At 52.2% G+C, this 20,167-nt stretch overlaps 1 protein-coding gene across 1 annotated transcript in view; it reads left to right on the top strand.

The window, feature by feature from the left end:
* Positions 1–20,167, top strand: part of Stx1a (syntaxin 1A) — a 28,462-nt gene that overhangs the window by 1,394 nt on the left and 6,901 nt on the right. The window contains exons 2-7 of the mRNA XM_036172482.1: positions 12,307–12,384; positions 12,675–12,774; positions 16,961–17,035; positions 17,743–17,816; positions 17,916–18,024; positions 18,482–18,555. Coding sequence (XP_036028375.1) covers positions 12,307–12,384; positions 12,675–12,774; positions 16,961–17,035; positions 17,743–17,816; positions 17,916–18,024; positions 18,482–18,555 — 510 coding nt within the window. The remainder of the gene's footprint in view (positions 1–12,306; positions 12,385–12,674; positions 12,775–16,960; positions 17,036–17,742; positions 17,817–17,915; positions 18,025–18,481; positions 18,556–20,167) is intronic.

Genomic DNA, 20,167 nt, shown 5'->3' with positions numbered 1-20,167 from the left:
TCTTTGAACACTTGCCTCACAGCCCCTTGTCAACGCCCTCAAGTTTCCTGTGCTGTGGGTTTTTTTTTTTTTAAATAAAATCTTTCTCTGTAGCCCAAGGTAGCTTGGAACTATGTAGCCCAGTTGGGTCTTAAACTCAGAGCAATCCTCTTGCCTCAGCTTCATGAGTGCCGACATGACAGCATGCGCCACCGTGTCAGACTGGTGTCACCTCGAGTCAGATAGCATGTCCAGGTGATGGTGGCAGTGCACATGGTTGTGAGCACGTCTTGGCGTATCTCGTGTGTCTGTTGTGGGTATGCAGGGGAACTAAGTGTCGAGGAGCCTGTGCCTTTCTGTATGATTGCAGTCTTTGGCCTATCCGCTTCCAGCCTCTCTGCTAAAGGTAGAACTCAGTCATAGCAAAAGGGCCCGCTGGTTTGTTGGAGGGGTGGCAGATCAGCTTGGGTTGTAAAAAGCTTGAACCTGGGGCTGGAGAGATGGCTCGGTGGTTAAGAGCACTGGCTGCTCTTCCAGAAGTCCTGAGTTCAATTCCCAGCAACTACATGTGGCTCAGAACCATCTAAAATGGGATCTGATGCCCTCTTCTGGTGTGCAGACGGACAGGAAGACAGAGCACTCATATACATATATAAATAAATCTTTAAAAAAAAAAAAAGCACCGGGCGGTGGTGGCACACGCCTGTAATCCCAGCACTGGGGAGGCAGAGGCAGGTGGATCTCTGTGAGTTCGAGGCCAGCCTGGTCTACAGAGCTAGTCCAGGACAGATTCCAAAACTACACAGAGAAACCCTCTCTCGAAAAACAAACAAAAAAAGCTTGAACCTAGAGCTATGTCCCCAGCACTAGCCGGGGTGGCCCCACATGAGACTAACTTGGCTTCAAATGAACTCTACATACATTCCACTCCATCCGGGATTCAAGGCCCCCGGAGATGGTCCTCACGGCCAGCCGGCCTTGTCCATGGAGGGTCTAGCTGATCCAGGCATGGCCGGGGTGAGAGAGTCTTGAGGGCTGCTACCATTCGTAGAAATCCCTTGCTCTTGATGGGCGGTGGTGGCGCACGCTTTTCATCCAGCACCCGGGAGGCAGAGGCAGGCAGAGCTCTGTGAGTTCGAGGCCAGCCTGGTCCTGTTCCAGGACAGCCAGGACTACACAGAGAAACTTTGTATTGAAAAACAAAAAAAGAAGGGGAAAAAAAGAAAGAAATCCCTTGCTCTCCTGTCCTAGGGTTCCTGTTTATGAGACACAAAGAGGGACAGTTGGAATTGGAAACGTAGCTCCGCTGGTAGAGTGCTTGCCTAGCATAAGCCAATCGCGTTGGGGCACACCTGGCAATTGTCTCAGCACTTGGGAGTTGGAGGCAGAAGGATCCGGAATTCACCATCATTCTTGGCCCAACAGGGATTCTGATGCTAGGTAGCAGGGGATATGTGAGAAAAGAACAAGAGAAAAACTCAGAGCCCAGCTTCTTTGGGGGCTTGAGAAGTGGTCCTAGGTCTTTCAGTTGTGACTGAATTTGCAGGGGCCTTTGCAGCCCAGGAGCCGGGGTTTTAAAACCACAGAGGCACCAGGGATGGAGACGCTGGTGCTGATGCTGCCGGACACATGCATGGCATCTGTGTGCCCTCCCTCCTTTTGCTTCCTCCTCCGCCTCCTCCTCTTTCTCCCCCACCAAGCACCACCACATTTGGAAGGAAGGAGAAGGGAGCTTATTTATAAAAGTCACACTTGGGGAAGGAGCTGGCATGCTTCCTCGCTGCTGCGCTGTGGGCTGGGCCCAGCCCTCTAGCCTCCCTGCAGCTCCACCTCTCCCAGATCTGCAGATGCACAGGGACATCGATTAGGAAGGGGCCAGCAAGGACTCCCTGCCCCTTGCCTTGTAGCTAGACCCACAGAGATCAGAAGCCTACGTAACCCCTCAGAGGCCAAGACTGGTCCAGGATCACACCGCTGGGGAGAGAGTTGGGGAGCAAGGTATTCCCCTGACACGTGACAAAACTCAGAGGTCTCCCACGTTTTCTTCCTTCATTTGTTTGAGAAGAGCTCATCTTCAACTATGTCACCGGGGGTGGCCTTGAACCCCCGATCTTGCAGCCTCTACCTCCCAACCGCTAGGGTTGCAGGCACCTACCACCATACTGATTCTCTTTTGCTTTTTTTTTTTTTTAAAGATTTATTTATTTATTATGTATACAGTGTTCTGCCTGCATGTGTGCCTGCAGGCCAGAAGAGGGCGCCAGATCTCACTACAGGTGGTTGTGAGCCACCATGTGAGTGCTGGGAATTGAACTCAGGGCCTCTGGAAGAGCAGTCAGTGCTCTTAATTGCCGAGCCATTTCTCCAGCCCTTTTTCTTCTTTTTTTTTTATTTCCCCCCGACACAGGTTTTACTATGTATCCTAGGCTGGCCTGGAATTCATTATGTAGCCAAGGGTGGCCTCAAACTATAAGCAATTATTATTATTATTATTATTACCATTATTTTAATATCTTTATATTTGTTTGTTTATTGATTGATTGTGGGAAGGGTGCATGTGCATGGAGGTCAGAAGACAACTTTTGTGGGGTCGGCTCAATCATTCCATCATGTGGGTCCCAAAAATGGAATTCCAAGTTGCTATGCTTGGCGGCAAGCGCCCTTCCCTGCCAAGCCATCTTGTGGCCCTTAATGTTTTATTTCCGAGACAGGGTCTTTCCCACACTGGCCCTTTGCGTCTACTCTTTCGGCCTTTCTAGCGCTGGTATTTCAGACACTGCATGGGCAGCAGGTCTGCACCCTGATTTTCTGTGGGGTTTATTTGTTTGTTTTTGAATTCAGAGCTCGTGTAGCTGAGGTTGACCTTGAACTTCTGATTTTCCAGCCTTCACCTTCCTGGTTTTGGGATTTCAGGCGTGCTCCATTGCAAACTCAGTTCATGCTGTGCTGGGGATGGAACTTACGGCTCCACCAACTGAACTACAGTCCCAGCCCCAGGTCTTCACTTCCTTCTGGGGAGTTTCTGGAACTGACCTCCCCCTCTCCCCGACACCCGCTAACCCAGAGTATTCCCAGACCGTTGGCCCCTTCTGCTCGAGGCCAGCATGACACAGGGGACCTACTACTAGAAGTAGAGAGTAAGTACAGAGGGACAGTCAGGGCGGATGAGAAATAAGGAGTGTGGCTCAGAGGGAACTGGACTTCCTAAGATAGAGACCGTGATCCGAAGGGACGGGCCAACTGACGAGAGAGAAGAATTTAGACCTTCCCTCAAATGAAAGATTTCAGAGCCGGGCCTTCTGTGTCTTATGGTACATTCTTGTCATCTTAGCTACTCAGGAGGCTGAGGCAGAAAGCTCCCAAATTCAAGGTCAACAGGAACTACTCAGTGAGTGCAGCATCAGCACCAGCAATGTAGTTGAGATCCTGTCTCAAATATAAACTATAACGTGGGGAGCCGGAGTCATGGTTCCCTGGTTAAGAGCACTTGTGGCCTGGTGGTGCTGGCTCACGCCTTTAATCCCAGCACTCGGGAGGCAGAGCCAGGCGGATCTCTGTGAGTTCAAGGCCAGCCTGGGCTACAGAGTGAGTTCCAGGACAGGCACCAAAACTACTCGGAGAAACCCTGTCTTGGGGAAAAGAGAGAGAAAGAAAAGAAAAAACAAAAATAAATAAAAATAAGAAAGGAGGGGGAAGATATCAAGGCCCCTGACACCTGGCACCAGTGTTCCATGAGATCTAGGAGAGGCAGAACTTTCTGGAAGAGGAAGCCCAGGGTTCACTTTGTCCTTGCCCACTAGTCCCTTGCTCAAGGTACGGTCTATCTCCTGTTTAACTTCTCCTCTCCTGTGCTGATATTAGCTAGGTATAGTGGCACGGGCCCGTAATCCCGGAATTTAGGAGATGGAGACACAAGGATCAGGAGTTCAAGGCCATCTTCAGCTCCATTGCATTTAAAGCCAACTTGGGCTACACGATCCCCTGTCTCAAAACTAACAGACAGAACAAAAAAAAAAAAACCAAACAAGCAGCAGCAAACAGCAACAAACCAGAATGTAAAGCAGAGATAACAAAATGGATCTGACATTATCTGTTTCCCAGAAGAGGTGACCTCCTGTGAGGTTTCCTCACTCCTCAGCTCCCCGGGAGAGGGTCCAGAGTAAACTCTATACTTGGGCATGTGTACATCTGGGATGCAGATGGAATCGGCTTACAGGACTGTCTAGGCAAACCACCTGTTTTCCATAGTACAAACATTGGGTTGAGAGAGGACCAGGGGTTTATTTAAGGATACACAGCCCAGCAGGGCTCCTTTCTGGGTTCTGTAGAGGGCACTGAGCCCTGAGCAGGGACTTTAAGGAGGAAGTGGAGTTGCAGGGATCACCTAGACCCAGGGGTGGGGACAGGATACTAGGCAGCACTTGGGAGCTTGCTTTTCTGGGGACCCAGCCTGACTTCTCTCTGGAGCTCGGGGCCTCTTTGCACTTTGCGATATTGACTTTGATTAGTCACTAAAGAGGTAGGGGAAAAAAAATAGCCCCGGAGGCAGACAGCGATGCTGGCTGGGCTCAGCCAATGAATCAAACCCTGCCGGCTGGCTGGCCAGCTGCCATCCTCCAGCCTCTGCACCTCCCGGAACAATCACTCAGGCTTCCTGGAGAAAAAGTGTCCTGGAATACGGGAGTCTCTGCCAGGAAGATCACATAGACTGTCTTCAACATTGCCGGGGGTAGCTGGCAGCTCCCAGCTTCCTGCCCACAGTGGTTCTAGTGAGGTCCTGTGTTCCTCAGTGGTCTTTGCCAGGGAGCACTTGATTCCAGCCCTGTAATTTCCTGGCAGTCATGAGGTCAGAGGGTCAAAGGACAACTCCAGGGAGTCTGTTCCTCCTTCCACCTCTATGTGGGTCCCAGGGATCAAACTCAGGTTGCCAGGCTTGAGTGGAAAAGGCTCCCCACCTCCCACTGAGCCGTCTTGCTGGCCAAGGCCAACCTTGTAACTCGAAATGGAGGAGGGTGCTGTCATCTGTACATTTACTTATTTTTTTTTATTTGTTTGGAGGGGGCACACATGAACCACAGTGTACCCATGGGAGTCAGAGGACACCTTAGAGGAGTCAGTCAGTTCCTTTTATCCACTATGTGGGTTGAACTTAGGTCGTCAGGCTTGGTGGCAAGCCATGGAGACATTTCACTTGTCCAAGGAGGGTGTGTGTGTGTGTGTGTGTGTGTGTGTGTGTGTGTGTGTGTTAATTGATGAATTTTTTGTTGTTTTGGGGCAAGATTTTGATGTGTAGCCCAGGCTATCCTCAAACTTGCCTTGATCTTTCTGCCTCTGCCGCCTATAAGCTGGGATTGAACTTACATACCCTGCTGTCTTTTTTTTTTTTTTTAAGCTGAGGATCGAACCCAGGGCCTTGTGCTTGCTAGGCAAGTGCTCTACCCCTGAGCTAAATCCCCAACCCCCTCCCTTTTTTTTGATACCAAAGTTCTGGTGCAATTATTGTTATGTCCCCACCTGTGGTGCCATGGTGTCTTCGGGTTTCTATTGCTGTGAAGAGACACCATGGCCATGGCAGCTCTTACAAGGAAAACATTTCACTGAGGAGGCGGCTTACAATTTCAGAGGTTCAGTCCATTATCGTGGTGGGACATGGTGGTGTGCAGGCAGGCATGGTGCTGGAGAGGTAGCTGGGAATTCTACATCTTGCAGGCAACAGGAAGTGAACTGTCTGACTGGGCATGGCTTGAGCATATATCAGACCTCTAAGCCCGCCTCTACAGTGACACACTTCCTCCAACAAGACCACATCTACTCTGACAAGGCCATACCTCCTAATAGTGCCATTCCCTTTGGGGACCATTTTCTTTCAAATCACCACACATGACTTCTGTGGAGACTGTCTCGTTTGTTTACAATGCTGGAGATCAGACTCCAAGGCATTATACAGTTTAGGCAGGGGCTCTTCCACTGTACTTTGTCCCCAGCCCCTCACTGGGGGATTCTAGACAGATGCTCTACCACTGAGCCACACCCCAGCCCCTCACTGGGAGATTGTAGGCAGGAGCTCTACCACTGAGCCACACCCCAGCCCCATTGGGGGATTCTAGGCAGGGGCTTTACCACTGAGCTACACCTCCAGCCCCTCACTGGGGGATTCTAGGCAGGTGCTCTACCACTGAGCCACACCCCAACCCCTCACTGGGGGATTCTAGGCAGGTGCTGTACCACTGAGCCACTCCCCAGCCCCTCACTGGAGGATTCTAGGCAGGTGCTGTACCACTGAGCCACACTGCCAGCCTCACGGGGGGTGGGGAGAATTTTATTTTGTGTGTATATGTGTATGTGTCTGAATGTGGGTATATACATGTGTGTGCAGGTACCTTAAGATTCTAGAAGAGGGTGTCAGATCCTCTGGACCTGGAGTTACAGGCCCTTGTGAGCTACCCAGTGTGTGTGCTGAGTACTGAACTCAATCATCTGGAAGAACAATATTGAGTTCTTAACTGCTGAGCCATTCCAAAGTCCCCGGAAATGGAATTTTTGACCCCTCCTCTAAAGGGTTCTGGATATGAATCAGGGTCAAAAACCAGGGGATAAGCAACAAAACTCATCAGGAAAAATCAAATGGTTAGGTTTTATTAAAGGGGTGGGGTGGGGATTTAACTCAGTGGTAGAGAGCTTGCCTAGCAAGCGCAAGGCCCTGGGTTCAGTCCTCAGCTCCAGAAAATAAAAATACAAAAATAAAAAAATAAAAAAAAAGAGAGGAAGAGTGTTGGGGGAGGGGTTGTCGTCATACAGCTGCACAGCAGTGATTCCGAATTTGGGAGGGTGGAGGCAAGAGGATTTCTGTGCATCCAAGGATATAGCCTGGGCTACGTAGCTAGACCCTGTCTCACAGAACGAAGAAGGAAGGAAGGAGATGTCTCCATGTTTCTGGTTTGGGGGCTCTTGGGCACAGGAGGATTCCAACCTGGGAGTTTGAGGAGATGGCTCTGAAGAAGGGCAGACACAGACTCTGGCCAGATTGGCAGCAAGATTGGTTTCTGTGCACGTCTGTCCATCGGATGTTTGGGTCTTGATCTATGCTTGCCTTCCGGCTCTAGCTGCTGCCTCCATGTCAGAGTCCACCAAGTCCTTACCCTTATCCTGCCCCTTCTATGTAGTAAAAGCTAGGACCCTACCTAGGTCCTTAATTATCCATAAAATACCTGGCTGCTCATTGGATCTTGTCTGTTTGTCGGTGACTGGGTCTCATGTAGCCCAGGCTGGCCCTAAACTTAGCATGTAGCTGCAGGCAATCTTAAACTCCTGCTCCCCCTGCCCCCACCACCCCAAGTGCTCAGAGTAGGGACCTGCACCACCACATTCGGTTTGTTCGGTGCTGGGGATCGAACCCAAGGCTTCATTCATGAGAGGCAAGCACTCGGCCGGCTGAGCCACATTCCGGGTGCACGGGTAGCCACTCTGTGCTCATGTGCCATCCCCACACAGTCAAGACAACCAGGAAGAAGGCATGCCAGGAGAGCCAGGTTAGCCACGTTACCTGATTTTGTGTTGGTCAAGGATATGTCTGGCAGGAACATCATGGCCTACACCTGTGATCCTCGCACTGGGGAGTCGGGGGCAGAGAGATGGGAGTTGGAGGACTGTATGGAGACACTAGCTCAGGTAACCCAAGAGTGAGAGGGACGAAAACGAGATGGAACAGGATAGGTCCTTTCTGTGTCCTCGCTCTAACCACGTGGACTGTGGGCAGGGGCGGTTTGGGCTGTTCCTTGAAAGAAAGTGTTACGTGATTATAACTTTAAAAAACTGTTTTCGTTTTTCTCTCTTTCTCTGTATGCATCATGCCTCTCTCTTCCTATCCCCCCCTCTGTGATGTATTATGGGGGTGTGTCCTTGTCATGGCTCCAATGTTGAGGTCCGAGGACAACTTTGTGTCGTTGGTTCTGTCTGTCCACCTTTCTGTGGGTTGTAAGGATGCAGCCCAGGTCATCAGGTTTTCGGGGAGTGCTTTTACCTGCGCTGTCTCACTAGTTCCCACCTTGGTTTTTTGTTTTGTTTTGTTTTGTTTTTTTTCAAGACAGGGTTTCTCTGTAGCTTTGGAGCCTTTCCTGGACTAGCTCTGTAGCCCAGGCTGGCCTCGAACTCACAGAGATCTGCCTGCCTCTGCCTCCCGAGTGCTGGGATTAAAAGTGTGTGCCACCACTGGCGCCCAGCTTGGTCAGCTCTTTTGACCCCACTCTGATGGCAGCAGATCAGTTTGTGTACTGAACTACCGAGGACCGAGGCAGAACAGAACAAGTCATGGGCCTCCAGAGAAAGAAAGGAATGCATGCTGGAGCTGAGTCGAGAAGGGTTGGAGAATGCTGGTGAGACCATTAGCCCTGTGGTAGTGCCACCCTAGGGAGAAGGCATGACCAGGTTCTTTATAGCAGAGTGCCGAACCCCAGGAAAGAGAGCAGGCCACCAACAGTCTGCCTTCCAGATTTAGCCGGTGCTGCCAGGCAAGGGTAGTAATGGAGCATTCTGTCACAGGAGGTGATGGGGCATGACTCCTCCGGTCGACTCAGGTCCCGGACTCAGGAGGAGTATGGCTGTGGCTCCCATCTGCATGTGAATAGGGTACGGGAAACCGGAGGAATGAGGGGCTTATTAGAGGGGGAGGTTCCCTGATAGAGGCAACATCTGAGAGTGAGGGGATGGTTGGCTTCATGGAATCGGAAGTACAGGGGAAACAGAGTGTATTGCAGAGGCAGGAAGACATTCACGGGAGCTGTAGGTAGACTCCGGGATGTGGGTAGGAGAAGGAAACTGGTACCAGCGAGAAGTCCTGAAGGAAGGAGACAGCGATGGCTAGGTTTAAAGTTGCCAGCTTGACACAACCTGGGAAGAGACTCAGTCCTTCAAATTGTTTTGCCTTGGCCCACGGGCATGTCTGTGTTAAATTTATGCAGGGGGGAAACACCCTGCCCATTGTGGGTGGCGCCATTCCTTAGGTCCTGAACCATGTGGGTGCTGGGAACCAAACTCAGGTCCTCTGCAAGAACAGCAAGTGCTCTTAACCACTGAGCCATCTTTCCAGCCCTTCTCTCTGCTCTTTACTGGATGTGATGTGACTGGCTGGCCCTCTCAAGCTCCCGCCATTGTGGCTTCTCCACAGTAATAGGCCGTAACCCGGAATCGTGCGCTAAAATAAATCCTTGCTCCACTGAGGTGCTTTTTCTCAGGATATTCATCACAGTAGCTTGAGAGGAAATGAAGACAGAAGCCGAGAGAACTTGAGGAAGGTGATTCCTATGGGCCCCCCACCTCAGGGTACTTATAACCATGCTAGGTTTGACCACAACTGGGAGGTCAGACCCAAACCTTCTGATTGGCTGTGGGGCCACTCTGAACGACACCTGCAGAATCTCTCCCAGGCCCTTCCTTCCCATCTTTGCCCTCATGGACAAGGTCTAGCCATACCCCTGCCAGTCTCCAGTCTAGCTCCAGGGCAGGGAGTGGGTGGGAATAGCAGGGCAGGCTCTAGAGAGATCAGTGCCTATGTGAGGGACTGAGAAATACCAGCCCAGCCCCAGGAGTTCCAAGGGGTGAAGCAGGGGGCTCAGCAAGGCTGGCACCTAAGTTCTGAGGTACTTGGTTAGACCCCAGGGCTGTGTGCATTCTAGGTTCTCTACCAACTGAGCTTTTTTTCCCAGTGTTATATTTATTATTTTAAAATTTTTAGTGTATATGTATGAATGTGTATATATATATATATGTGTGTGTACATATACATATATATATACATATACATATACATATACATATACATATACATATACACACACACACATCTTTGAGTGGGTATGTGCACTTGAGTGCAGGTGCCTGCAGAGTCCAGAAGAGGGCGCCAGATCCCTTTGAGCTGGAGTGACAGGTGATTGTGAGCTGCATGTTGTGGGTGCTGGAAACCAAAATTTTGATCCTCTGTAAGAGCAATATGAGCTCTTAACTGATAAGCCATCTCTCCAGCCCCATTTTAGTTTTTTGAGACAGGGTCTCATGTAACCCAAGCTGGCCTTGAACTCCCCAAATAGCTGGGGATGACCTTGACTCCTCCTCTTGCTTCAGCCTCTGGAGTGTTGTTGCGATTACAGGCATGTGCTAGCCTGCCCAGCTTTGGATAGTCCCAGAGAAGGAAACTGGAAAGTGGGCATGGTGGTATATTCCTGTAATTCTAGCACCCAGGAGGTGGAAAGATCGGGAATTCAAGGCCACCCTCAGCTTCATATTGAGTTGGTGGCTAGTTTGGGCTACATGAGACTCTGACCCAAAACGGCAGGATGGGTCAGTGGGTTGCTTGCTACAGGGTTCAAACCATAGGATCCACATGATGGAAGGAGAGAACCAACTTCTACAATTTATTCTTTGACCTACAGAGTGCAGGAGTATGCCTACCCATGCATGGTGTGGTGTATGCATGCATACCTGTGTATATACCACAACTATATGTAATTTTGGTAACTGAAATGTTTTCTCCACCTTTCCTAGTACCTTTCCCATCTTTTTCTGGGTCCCAGAGCTTGTAGAGACCGAACGGCACACACCCCAATTCCACTGCTCAGGACCTGGCTAGCTGCATAGTGATAGGGAACAGAGCTCTTACAGGCTGTGCCGTGCCTCGGTTTCCCTAAGGTGTATCCTGTATGACTGAACTCCACAGCCAGAAATGGCCCCTGTGACAATAGTTCCCAGTGTCTCCTTGTCTATGGGTTGGGGGAGGGATGGCCACCTGGTGGAGTCCACAGGCACTCTGAGGAGAAGGAGCAGAGTGGGGGTTTATTTTAGCTGCCCGGGGGAGGAGGTGTGATCTCTAGACGGGAGGAGGCCCCTCAGCGCTGCCTCCAGAAAAGCTTCTCGCCACCCCCTCTTGCAATTCGGTTGGGTCCTGCTTTGACTAGGTAATGGAGCCCAAGAAAATGCCTGTGTCTTATTCTTCTAAGTCCTCTGCCCCTAGAGACAGCTATCACGATCCCCATTTCACAGAAGAGCATCAGTCTTGGAGGGGTGGTATGTCCCTGAGCCAAGCCTACTCATCGCCTCGACTTAAGTCATGTTGAGAGAGCAGGCAGTACCCTCTGCCATCACGTACTGAGCAGTGAGCCATGGCTGAGCCCTGAGCTCCCGACCCAAAGGTGGTAGTTCTTGTCCTAGGTCACATTGGTGTACCTTGGCTGTGGGGAAGGGACATTGAACTATCCGGCTCGTGACCCTGGCTGACTCTGGGTGTTGTTAAATAGGATGGCCGTGGCCAGGGCTGGGGAGCTCGCTCAGCAGTTAAAAATGCTTGCCACACAAACAAGAGAACCTGAGTTCAGATCCCCAGAACCCATGCCATGTGAGCGTGGCAGCCTGCATGTGAAGGAAGAGACGGGGCATCCCTAGAGCAAGGGGGCCTAGTAAAACTAGGCCATATCTAATCGGCAAGCTCTGGGCTTGATTGAGAGACCCTGCCTCGATCAGTAAGGGGGATGAGCAACTGAGGACATCAACTTCAGGCTTCCAAATGTATTTGTACTTCCACACATACAAATATACACACACACGTGCACATCTCTCTCTTTCACACACACACACACACACACACACACACACACACACACACACGAAAATGGAAAAGGAAAAAAAAAATGACCATGGCCAGAAGACAAGCCTAGTTTAATTATTCCCTGGCTGGTAATTGTGGTTTTTATGTGGCTGCTTTTGGGACACAGGGACCAACAGGTCTTGGAAACTCTGAGCTCCGTTTTAATTGAGGAGCAGGCACGGTGGCACACACCCATAATCCCAGCACTCCAGAGGCTGAGGTCAGGTCAGGAGTTGAACCATAGCCTGGCCTATAAAGTGACACACTGTCTAAACACAGAACAAAACAGACCATTGGGGCTGGAGAGGAGGAAGCCGTGGCTTGCAGGGCGTCTGTCAGGCAACGTTTGGAGACCCCAGTGGGACTCGGGGCTCAGTTAACTCGGGCAGCAACCTACTGGTTGGCTTCAGGCTTAGGGACCACTGGCATGGTAACCAAGTTTCATAGCTACTGGAAGGGGACATGACTCTGTCACCCGCTTGACACTTGACAGGCAGATCTTCTCTACTGTGCTGGGTGCCTGGGGATCCTCCAGGGGGCAGTGTGGCTGGAAACCGGGGCAGGGCTTGTCGAGACTCCCAAGAGGGCGATGAATGGCCAGAGAGCCTCATTGTGCCCGTGTGTGAAGAAGGTTCATCGTTAAGGGTCCCAGGGGACCCACACATGTCCACTCACATGTATATAACCTTGTCCAGGCCAAAGACAGCGATGACGATGATGATGTCACTGTCACCATGGACCGAGACCGCTTTATGGATGAGTTCTTCGAACAGGTAGGAACCAGCCCACTCTGTGTCCCCTCTTTGCACCTGCTATTCCTCACCTAGGAGCTGGTGCAGGACTCTCTTACAGACTAAGCCTTACTCAGCCACTCCCCGCTCTCATCCCCCACCCCTCCACCCCGGGGCTCCAGTGTGAGCCAATTTGAAGGTGGATAGGTTGATGCTAACTAAGCAAAGCAGCGTCCTTGCTTGGGACTTTCTTTCAGCTCCCAATGCTGGCCCATCTTCCCTCTGATTCCCTACTCTGTTTTCCTCTAACCTCCCTGACCCGGGTCCCCCAGGTGGAAGAGATCCGGGGCTTTATCGACAAGATTGCCGAAAACGTGGAGGAGGTGAAGCGGAAACACAGCGCCATCCTGGCCTCCCCCAACCCGGACGAGAGTGAGTGAGAGTGGGGGGCGGCTGCAAAACAGGGCTCCGACACCCCACCCCCACCCCCGCCACCCTGCACTGGGGTGTAACGGGCAGTGGGGTGTTTGACCTGCACGTGCCGGAGACAGAGCTCCTCGCACTGACCCAGGCCTGGAGTTGAACAAATCAGTGTCTCCTGTCACCTGGAGACCTTGACCTGCTGTGAAGATTGCCATGGCCGGGGATGGCGGCACCCACCTGTGATCCCAGCAGGTGGTGGTTGGAGGGTCAGGAGTTCAAGGGCATCCTCTACTACCAAGAGAGTTCCAGGCCAGCCCTCACCCTCTCCAGCTACTTGAGTTTTCCCTAAGGGTACAGAGATGGCAGGCAGCTCTCCTGGGATGCTGGGAAGGAGGGTCCATGCATGGATGGATGGATGGATAGATGGATGGATGGATGGATGGATGGATGGATGGATGGATGGATGGATGGAAGGAAGGAAGGAAGGGTGGGTGGGTGGGTGGGTGGGTGGGTGGGTGGGTGGATGGATGGATGGATGGGATGGGTGGAGGGAAGGAGGGAGGGATGGGATGGATAGACAGGCAGAGGGACAAATTAAGTTGCCTGATGCCCAGCCCAGCCCCACCCTCCTTGACTCCCCAGGGAGCAGATGACAACTTTGAGGTGGTTCTCTGACAGAGCGGGGCAAAGCCTCCTGCGAGATCTGGCACCCTGTCGATGAGTTGCCCAGAGCCCTGCATTCTCGAGGCTCCAGGAAGTCGGTCACCTGTCTCCCTTCACTCAGGGAGCCTATGTGTGTCTAGATCCTACTCAGCCCTAGACAGGGTCCCTTGACCTGGCCTTTGGCCTTCACACTCCTGTTGAGGTGTGTGTGTGTGTGTGTGTGTGTGTGTGTGTGTGTGTGTGTGATGTGAGGTGTGAGTGTTTGGGTACATGCAGGCCCAGAGCAAGCTGTCAGGCGTTGTCTTTGCCCTCTTTTGATTTTTATTTTGCATCTGAGTTTGTTGTTGTTTTTAATAGTGTCTCAACCAGGCGGTGAGCAGTGGTGGCGCACGCCTTTGATCCCAGCACTCGGGAGGCAGAGGCAGGCGGATCTCTGTGAGTTTGAGGCCGGCCTGGGCTACAGAGCGAGTTCCAGGTTAGCCAGGGCTGCACAGAGAAACCCTGTCTCAAAAAAAACAAAGAGAGAGAGAGATGTAGCCCAAGCTGGCTTCTATTATTTTATTATTATTAGATTTATTTTATATGCAGAGTGTCTCGCCAGCACGCATGCAAGTGCACCACGTGTGTGCCTTGTGCCCATGGAGGTCAGAAGAGGGCATTGTGTCTCCTGGAACTGCCATGTGGGTTCTAGGAACTGAACCTGAGTCCTCCTCCTAACCACTTGTCCCATCTGTTCAGCTCTCTTTCTCTCTCTCTCTCTCTCTCTCTCTCTCTCTCTCTCTCTCTCTCTTGGTTTTTCGAGACAGGGTTTCTCCATGTAGTTTTGGTGCCTGTCCTGGAACTCACTCTGTAGCTCAGGCTGGCCTCGAACTCACAGAAATCCGCCTTCCTCTGCCTCTCGAGTGCTGGGATTAAAAGCATGCACCACCGCTGCCCGGCTCCCTCTCTCTCTTTTTAAAAGTTGCATTGATTTATTTTATTTATAGGTGATTCTGGGGGTATGTGTGACCTCGCACACTCAGAGGCCAGTGTGAACTTCAGGGCTCAGGTCCTCTCAATCCACAATTTGGGCTCTGAGTATTGAACTCAGGTTATCAGCGTTGGTGGCAAGCACCTTTACGTACTGAGCCATCTCATGGCATCTACCCCAAGGCTGGCCTTGAACTCACAATGTAGTTGAGGATGACCCGATACTCCTGTCTCCACCTCTTTTTTTTTTTTTTTTTTTTTTTAAGACGGGGTTTCTCTGTGCAGCCCTTGCTGTCCTGGAATTCGCTCTGTAGACCAGGCTAGCCACGGACTCACAGAGATCCACCTGCCTTTGCTGGGGTTAGAGGCTTGAACTACCCACCGCCTGGCTTGGCCTCCACCTCTTACGTGCTGGAATTATGGGCACGCGCCACTGCACCTGGTGCTCTGTTGGGACAGTGATTACCGCCTTGATATTTAGCAGGGCCCAACCAAGCCCCTCTGCCCAGAGGGTTTCAACTGCAGGCCCACGGAGGCACTGGCTGGCCAGTCCTCTGTCTCAGGGACCCAGGCTGGCCAGCCACTCATACGTGCCTGCCCTCCGTGGTCACTAGTGGCTGGAAGCTTGCTATCCTGTCTATCTGTGTCTTCGGGGAGGTCCCAGGTGCTATGGCTCACAAAAGACAGGGGAAGGCTTTTGTGTCAAGCATGTGTCCTGCATCCAGTACCCCTCACCCTCTGGGCCAGAATAAGGCTCCCTCTGGCCCTTTGGATGTTTGGACAAGGAGTTGTGATAGCAGCTATGGTATACCTGCCCCCTGGGAAGGCAGTATGAAGCATTTGGGACCTAAGGTGACATCCTAGGAGGGGAGGGGAGGGGAGGACCACCCGGGCCATGGAAAGGCGGGGCAGTCATCTCACTCCATCCCTTTTCCTAAAGATTTTCCCCGATGGCTGCGGTGATGTACCTATCTATGTCTGCGATTATCTAGGTCACCGTGTGTCCTTGTGTGGGCTGCATAATATGGTAATTTTGTGGTGGGAAGAAAGCAGTGAGCTTTGGATGGAGTGCTTGGCTAGCATGCACGAAGTCCTGGGTTCAATCCCCAGCTCCCCGCAGTTGGGACATGGTGGCGCGTGCCTGTAGCCATCCTAGCATTCTGAAGGTAGAGATGGGAGATTAGGAGTTCAAGGTCATCTTTGGCTACACAGTAAGTTTCAGGATAGCCTGGTCTATATGAGACTATATCTGAAGGAAGGGGGGGGGTAGCAAGGGGACCCCTCAGCTGTTGGAGGTGGGGTGGGCACACCATCCTGGAACTACTCACCTTCCTTTCTCAGCTCCCATGTGCCACCAGCGTCCACACTTAGCCCTGTGTGGCCTACAGAGTGGGTATAGTTAGTTCCCAGGAACCAGCAGAGCCACATGGAGATGCAGCCACTCATGGGGGGTAGGGGAGAGGGCATGCCATGGGGCTGTGAGGCAGGACAGAGCTAAGGAGGAATATGGAAATTGGCAGTGGGTTGGGGGGCTCTCCTGGATCGACGCTGCTGCTTCTCGCTCCCCGGGGGCCGCCATCCGGCTGGGCTATTTTAGGTTTGAACAAAAAAGGCTGAGCCGGCAAGAGCAGCTGGTGACCAAGTTTCCTTTTGTTCGCGGGAGGAAGGCTCCCTCCTCCACTCTGAAGAGCCCCCCAGCGCTGCCCCACTCACATTCCACTTAGTAGGTGACCCTCCTGTCCTGGTAGATCACTGCCGTCACCCCTAAGCCTGATCCCCAGTGTGTATGGTACAAAAGGGGTTAGCCAAGAGCCTGGTCCCAATGTCTCCTGAAGAGAGGGTAGGATTGGTGGCTTCTTGGAAAAGCACCCTGAGGCCTCTGCCAACTTAGACTCCTAGGTACGCGCTAGGAGAAGGGCCATTGCCTTCTCTCACTTTTATTCACCTCTCATGACCCCTAGTGACCTGTCACCTCCGGGGCTGCAACCCCCAGGGGGCGGGTATTACCTCTTTGAAACTGCTACCTCCCACCGAGACCACCACGGGCCCTGGGCCCCTGTCATGGCCTCTCAGAGGAGCTAAGCACCTAGGAAGGACAGCTTTGTGAGGCTTTCAAGGACAGCTGTTGCCTGGACTGCCTAGGCCAGGGCGTCCACCCTGCTGACCTGGGGGTGGGTTTCTGCTTCCCCTTCCGAGCCACCAGGTAAAGCCAGGTGAACCCAGCCCCATCCCACCCCAGCACCCGACAAGCAAACAGTCCTCAGTTCTGGTGCTGACTGCAGCCAGACCAGCCTTAAATTTAGCCCCATCTGTTATCTGCACGGGATGGGGGAAGCGGCGAAGCAGGAAGGCGGCTTCTTGGAAGGCAGAGGGAGAGGGGGTGGGACTGTCGTTGAGGTGGCCTCCTTCTAGAATTGCATCTGTAGACAAGCTGTAGCCCAGAGAAAAGAGAAGACCACAATGCTGGGGTTTGCCCAGCACCCCCCTCCATCCTGCTCCTGGTGCTAGAAGCTGGGTCTGAACAAGGAGGAAAAGACACATGTCTCCCCCCTCACCCCCGTAGAGACCAAGGAGGAACTGGAAGAGCTCATGTCCGACATAAAGAAAACAGCAAACAAGGTTCGCTCCAAGTTAAAGAGTAAGTCGCTCTGGTGGCTGGGGATGTGGCTCAGTTGGCACGGCCCAGGCTACGTGAAGCCCTGAATTTGATTCACAGAACCCCGTAAGTTGGGTGTGGAGACTGCTCACACCTGTAATCTCCGAAAGTGGAGATGTGAGGATCAAGAGTTCAAGGACAACCTAGGCTACAGAGTGTGAGGACAGCCTGGGCTGTATGAGAATTATGTAGAAATAATCAAAAGAAAGCCCCACCCCGCCCAAAGAGGTGGTTGGCATCCCGGACTCATGCAGAGACCACATGTTGTGTCTGTGTGCACAAACGTGCATACATGTCCTATGGCCATGGCAGCTTAAGGGACGTGATCTGTCGGTGACAGACACCTGGTCCTCCTCACTTTCCTGAAAAGAGGAACCCGGGTGCGCACCCACACCCACACATACACACACACATACACACACCTTCCTTAGGGTATTCACAGGTGGGTGGGTGCGCTCACACAAATGTACACAGCTGCACACACTAACCAGCAAGAAGGACCACTATCGGTCCCATTTCATCATTATTTACAGTTTGCTTTCCCTATGACCTTCTGTACCTTTTGACACAGGCAGAGGCCTCACCCCGGGGGTTGGGGGGGGGCGTGCTGAATCCTCCGCTTGTGGGTGGAGCCGATGCATAGGGGCGGGCTGCTGCTTAGCCATCCCCTGACATCACCCCCCACCCAGGCATCGAACAGAGCATCGAGCAGGAGGAAGGTCTGAACCGCTCCTCCGCCGACCTGAGGATCCGGAAGACGCAGGTACAGCAGGACGGAGGGGTGGGCGGGTCTCTGGGTCCCTGTGGAGCCTGGTACCCACCGGCACACCTATTTCCCCGCCCTCGCCCCCCCCCCCCCCAGCACTCCACGCTGTCGCGAAAGTTTGTGGAGGTCATGTCCGAATACAATGCCACGCAATCCGACTACCGAGAACGATGCAAAGGACGCATCCAGAGGCAGCTGGAGATCAGTGAGCTGGGGGCAGGGTCCCGGCTGGATTGGCGGGGGCCTGTGGCTGAAGGAGTGGTTAGGTGGGGCTTGTGGCTAGAGATGCAGTTTGGGTTGGAGAGTTGGAGCCACGAGCGGGGCCCGAGGTCGGGATTTGAGCTGTAGTGGTGGTGGGTGTGGCCTGTGGCTAGGGGTGTGGTTTGAGCTGGAGGGGTGGTTCCGTGATAGAGTCTGGGTATGGGGTATGGGGTAGACTGGGGTGGGTGTGGTGCCTGTATGCCCGGGTTGGAAGGATGGAGCCATTGGTGAAGCTTGTGGCTAGAGATATAGTTTGGGCTGGAGGAATGTGGCACCCATCCGTGACAGCCTAGGGATGGGGCTTGTAGCTAGAGGTGTGGTTGAGGGTGGGGCTTTGGCTTGGACTAGAAGCTACCAAGCTCCCTGGAGAGGGCAGGACTTTAATGTGCTCCCACCCACAGCCGGTCGGACCACGACCAGTGAGGAACTGGAGGACATGCTGGAGAGCGGAAACCCTGCCATATTCGCCTCTGGGGTGAGTGGGAAGCCCTCCCCTGTTATTCATAAACCACATCCCTCCACACTAGGCCCAGTGTGTGTGCGCGCCAAAGCCAGGGTTGGGGCAATGTTTGGATTTGAGAGAAAGCCTGTTGAGGGTCCCATACATGTCAGTGATCAAGGTGAAAATCAAAACCTGTGTCCAGGTTGAGATGGCTCATCAGGTAAAGGAGCTTGCTGCCAGGCCTGGCGAACTGAGCTGGATTCCCTGGGATTCAAATGGTGGAAGCAGAGAACTAACTCCTGCAAGTTGTCTACACACACACACACACACACACACACACACACACACACACTATACATATAAATGCATACATAACACACCACAGGTACATACCTACCATACACATATACACACAGACACACACACACACACTATACATATACATGCATACATACACACCACAGGTACACACCTACCATAGACACATATACACACAGACACACATGCATACACGTGCCCCACACCAGGCATAGATACATACACACTAATTAAGTGTAATAAGGAAAATTTAGAGCCCTATCTAAGCTGGGCATGATGCCTCACACCTGTAAACCCAGCACTTGAGAGGTTGAGTAGTGTTGCCGTTCAAGGCCAACCAGGGTATGTGTGTAACCAAGCAGGTGTGATGTTGCACACCTGTCATCCCAGCAGCTGGATGGAGGAGGGTGAAGTCATAGTGGAGGCTAGGCTAGGCTGTGTGAGACCCTGCCTCAAAACAAACTGTGCGTGCCTGTAACTCCAGATGTGAGTGGGCAGACCCAGGCCAAAGGTGAGCCAGCCTAACCAAAAGGGCGAACTTCTGGATCAGTGAGAGACCATGCCCCCCGGGGCAGGGCTGACAAGATGGCTAGAAGGGAAAAGAGCTTGCTGCCAAGCCTTCTGACCTGGGTTCGATCCCCAAGAACCACACAGTAGAAGGGGAGAGCTGGCTTCCCCAAATTGTCCTCTGACTGCAGGCAAGCTGTGGCGTGCCGCATACACTCCCACACAGGCAAATAAACAAAAACAGATGTAAAAACGTTTGTAAAAATGATAAGGTAGAGAGTAATAGGAGAATGCCTTGTTCTGGCCTCTGCATGTATGTAAGTTGGTACACAGACCTGTGCGTGTACACACACACACATACACACACACACACACACACACACACACACACACACACAAATGTTTAAAAAAAAAAAAACAGGACTGGGCTGTAGTTCAGTTAAAGTGCTTTCCTGCCACTCATGAAACCCTGGATTTAGTTCTTAGCACTTCCTAAACTCCAGCATGGTTGCAGGACTGTAATTCCAGCGCTAAAGAGTTAGAGGCAGGCCAGGCATGATGGCACACACCTTTCATCCCAGCACCCAGGAGGCAGAGGCAGCAAATCTCTATGAGTTTGAGGCCAGTCTTCTCGACAAATTGAGTTCCAGGACAGCCGTGACTATTATATAGAGAAACCCTGTCTCGAAAAAGAGAAAGAGGTAACGGAAGGAGGATCAGGAGTTGAAGGTCACCTGTGGCTATATCGCCAGTTCCAGGCCAGCCTGGGAGACACGAGATCCTGTCTCAAAACAAATATGGCTCAGCAGGTAAAAACACT

This window comes from Onychomys torridus, chromosome 22 (genome assembly GCF_903995425.1).
Source record: "Onychomys torridus chromosome 22, mOncTor1.1, whole genome shotgun sequence".
In the NCBI taxonomy this organism is placed as follows: domain Eukaryota; kingdom Metazoa; phylum Chordata; class Mammalia; order Rodentia; family Cricetidae; genus Onychomys; species Onychomys torridus.
This window is presented reverse-complemented; position numbering and strand designations above follow the sequence as displayed.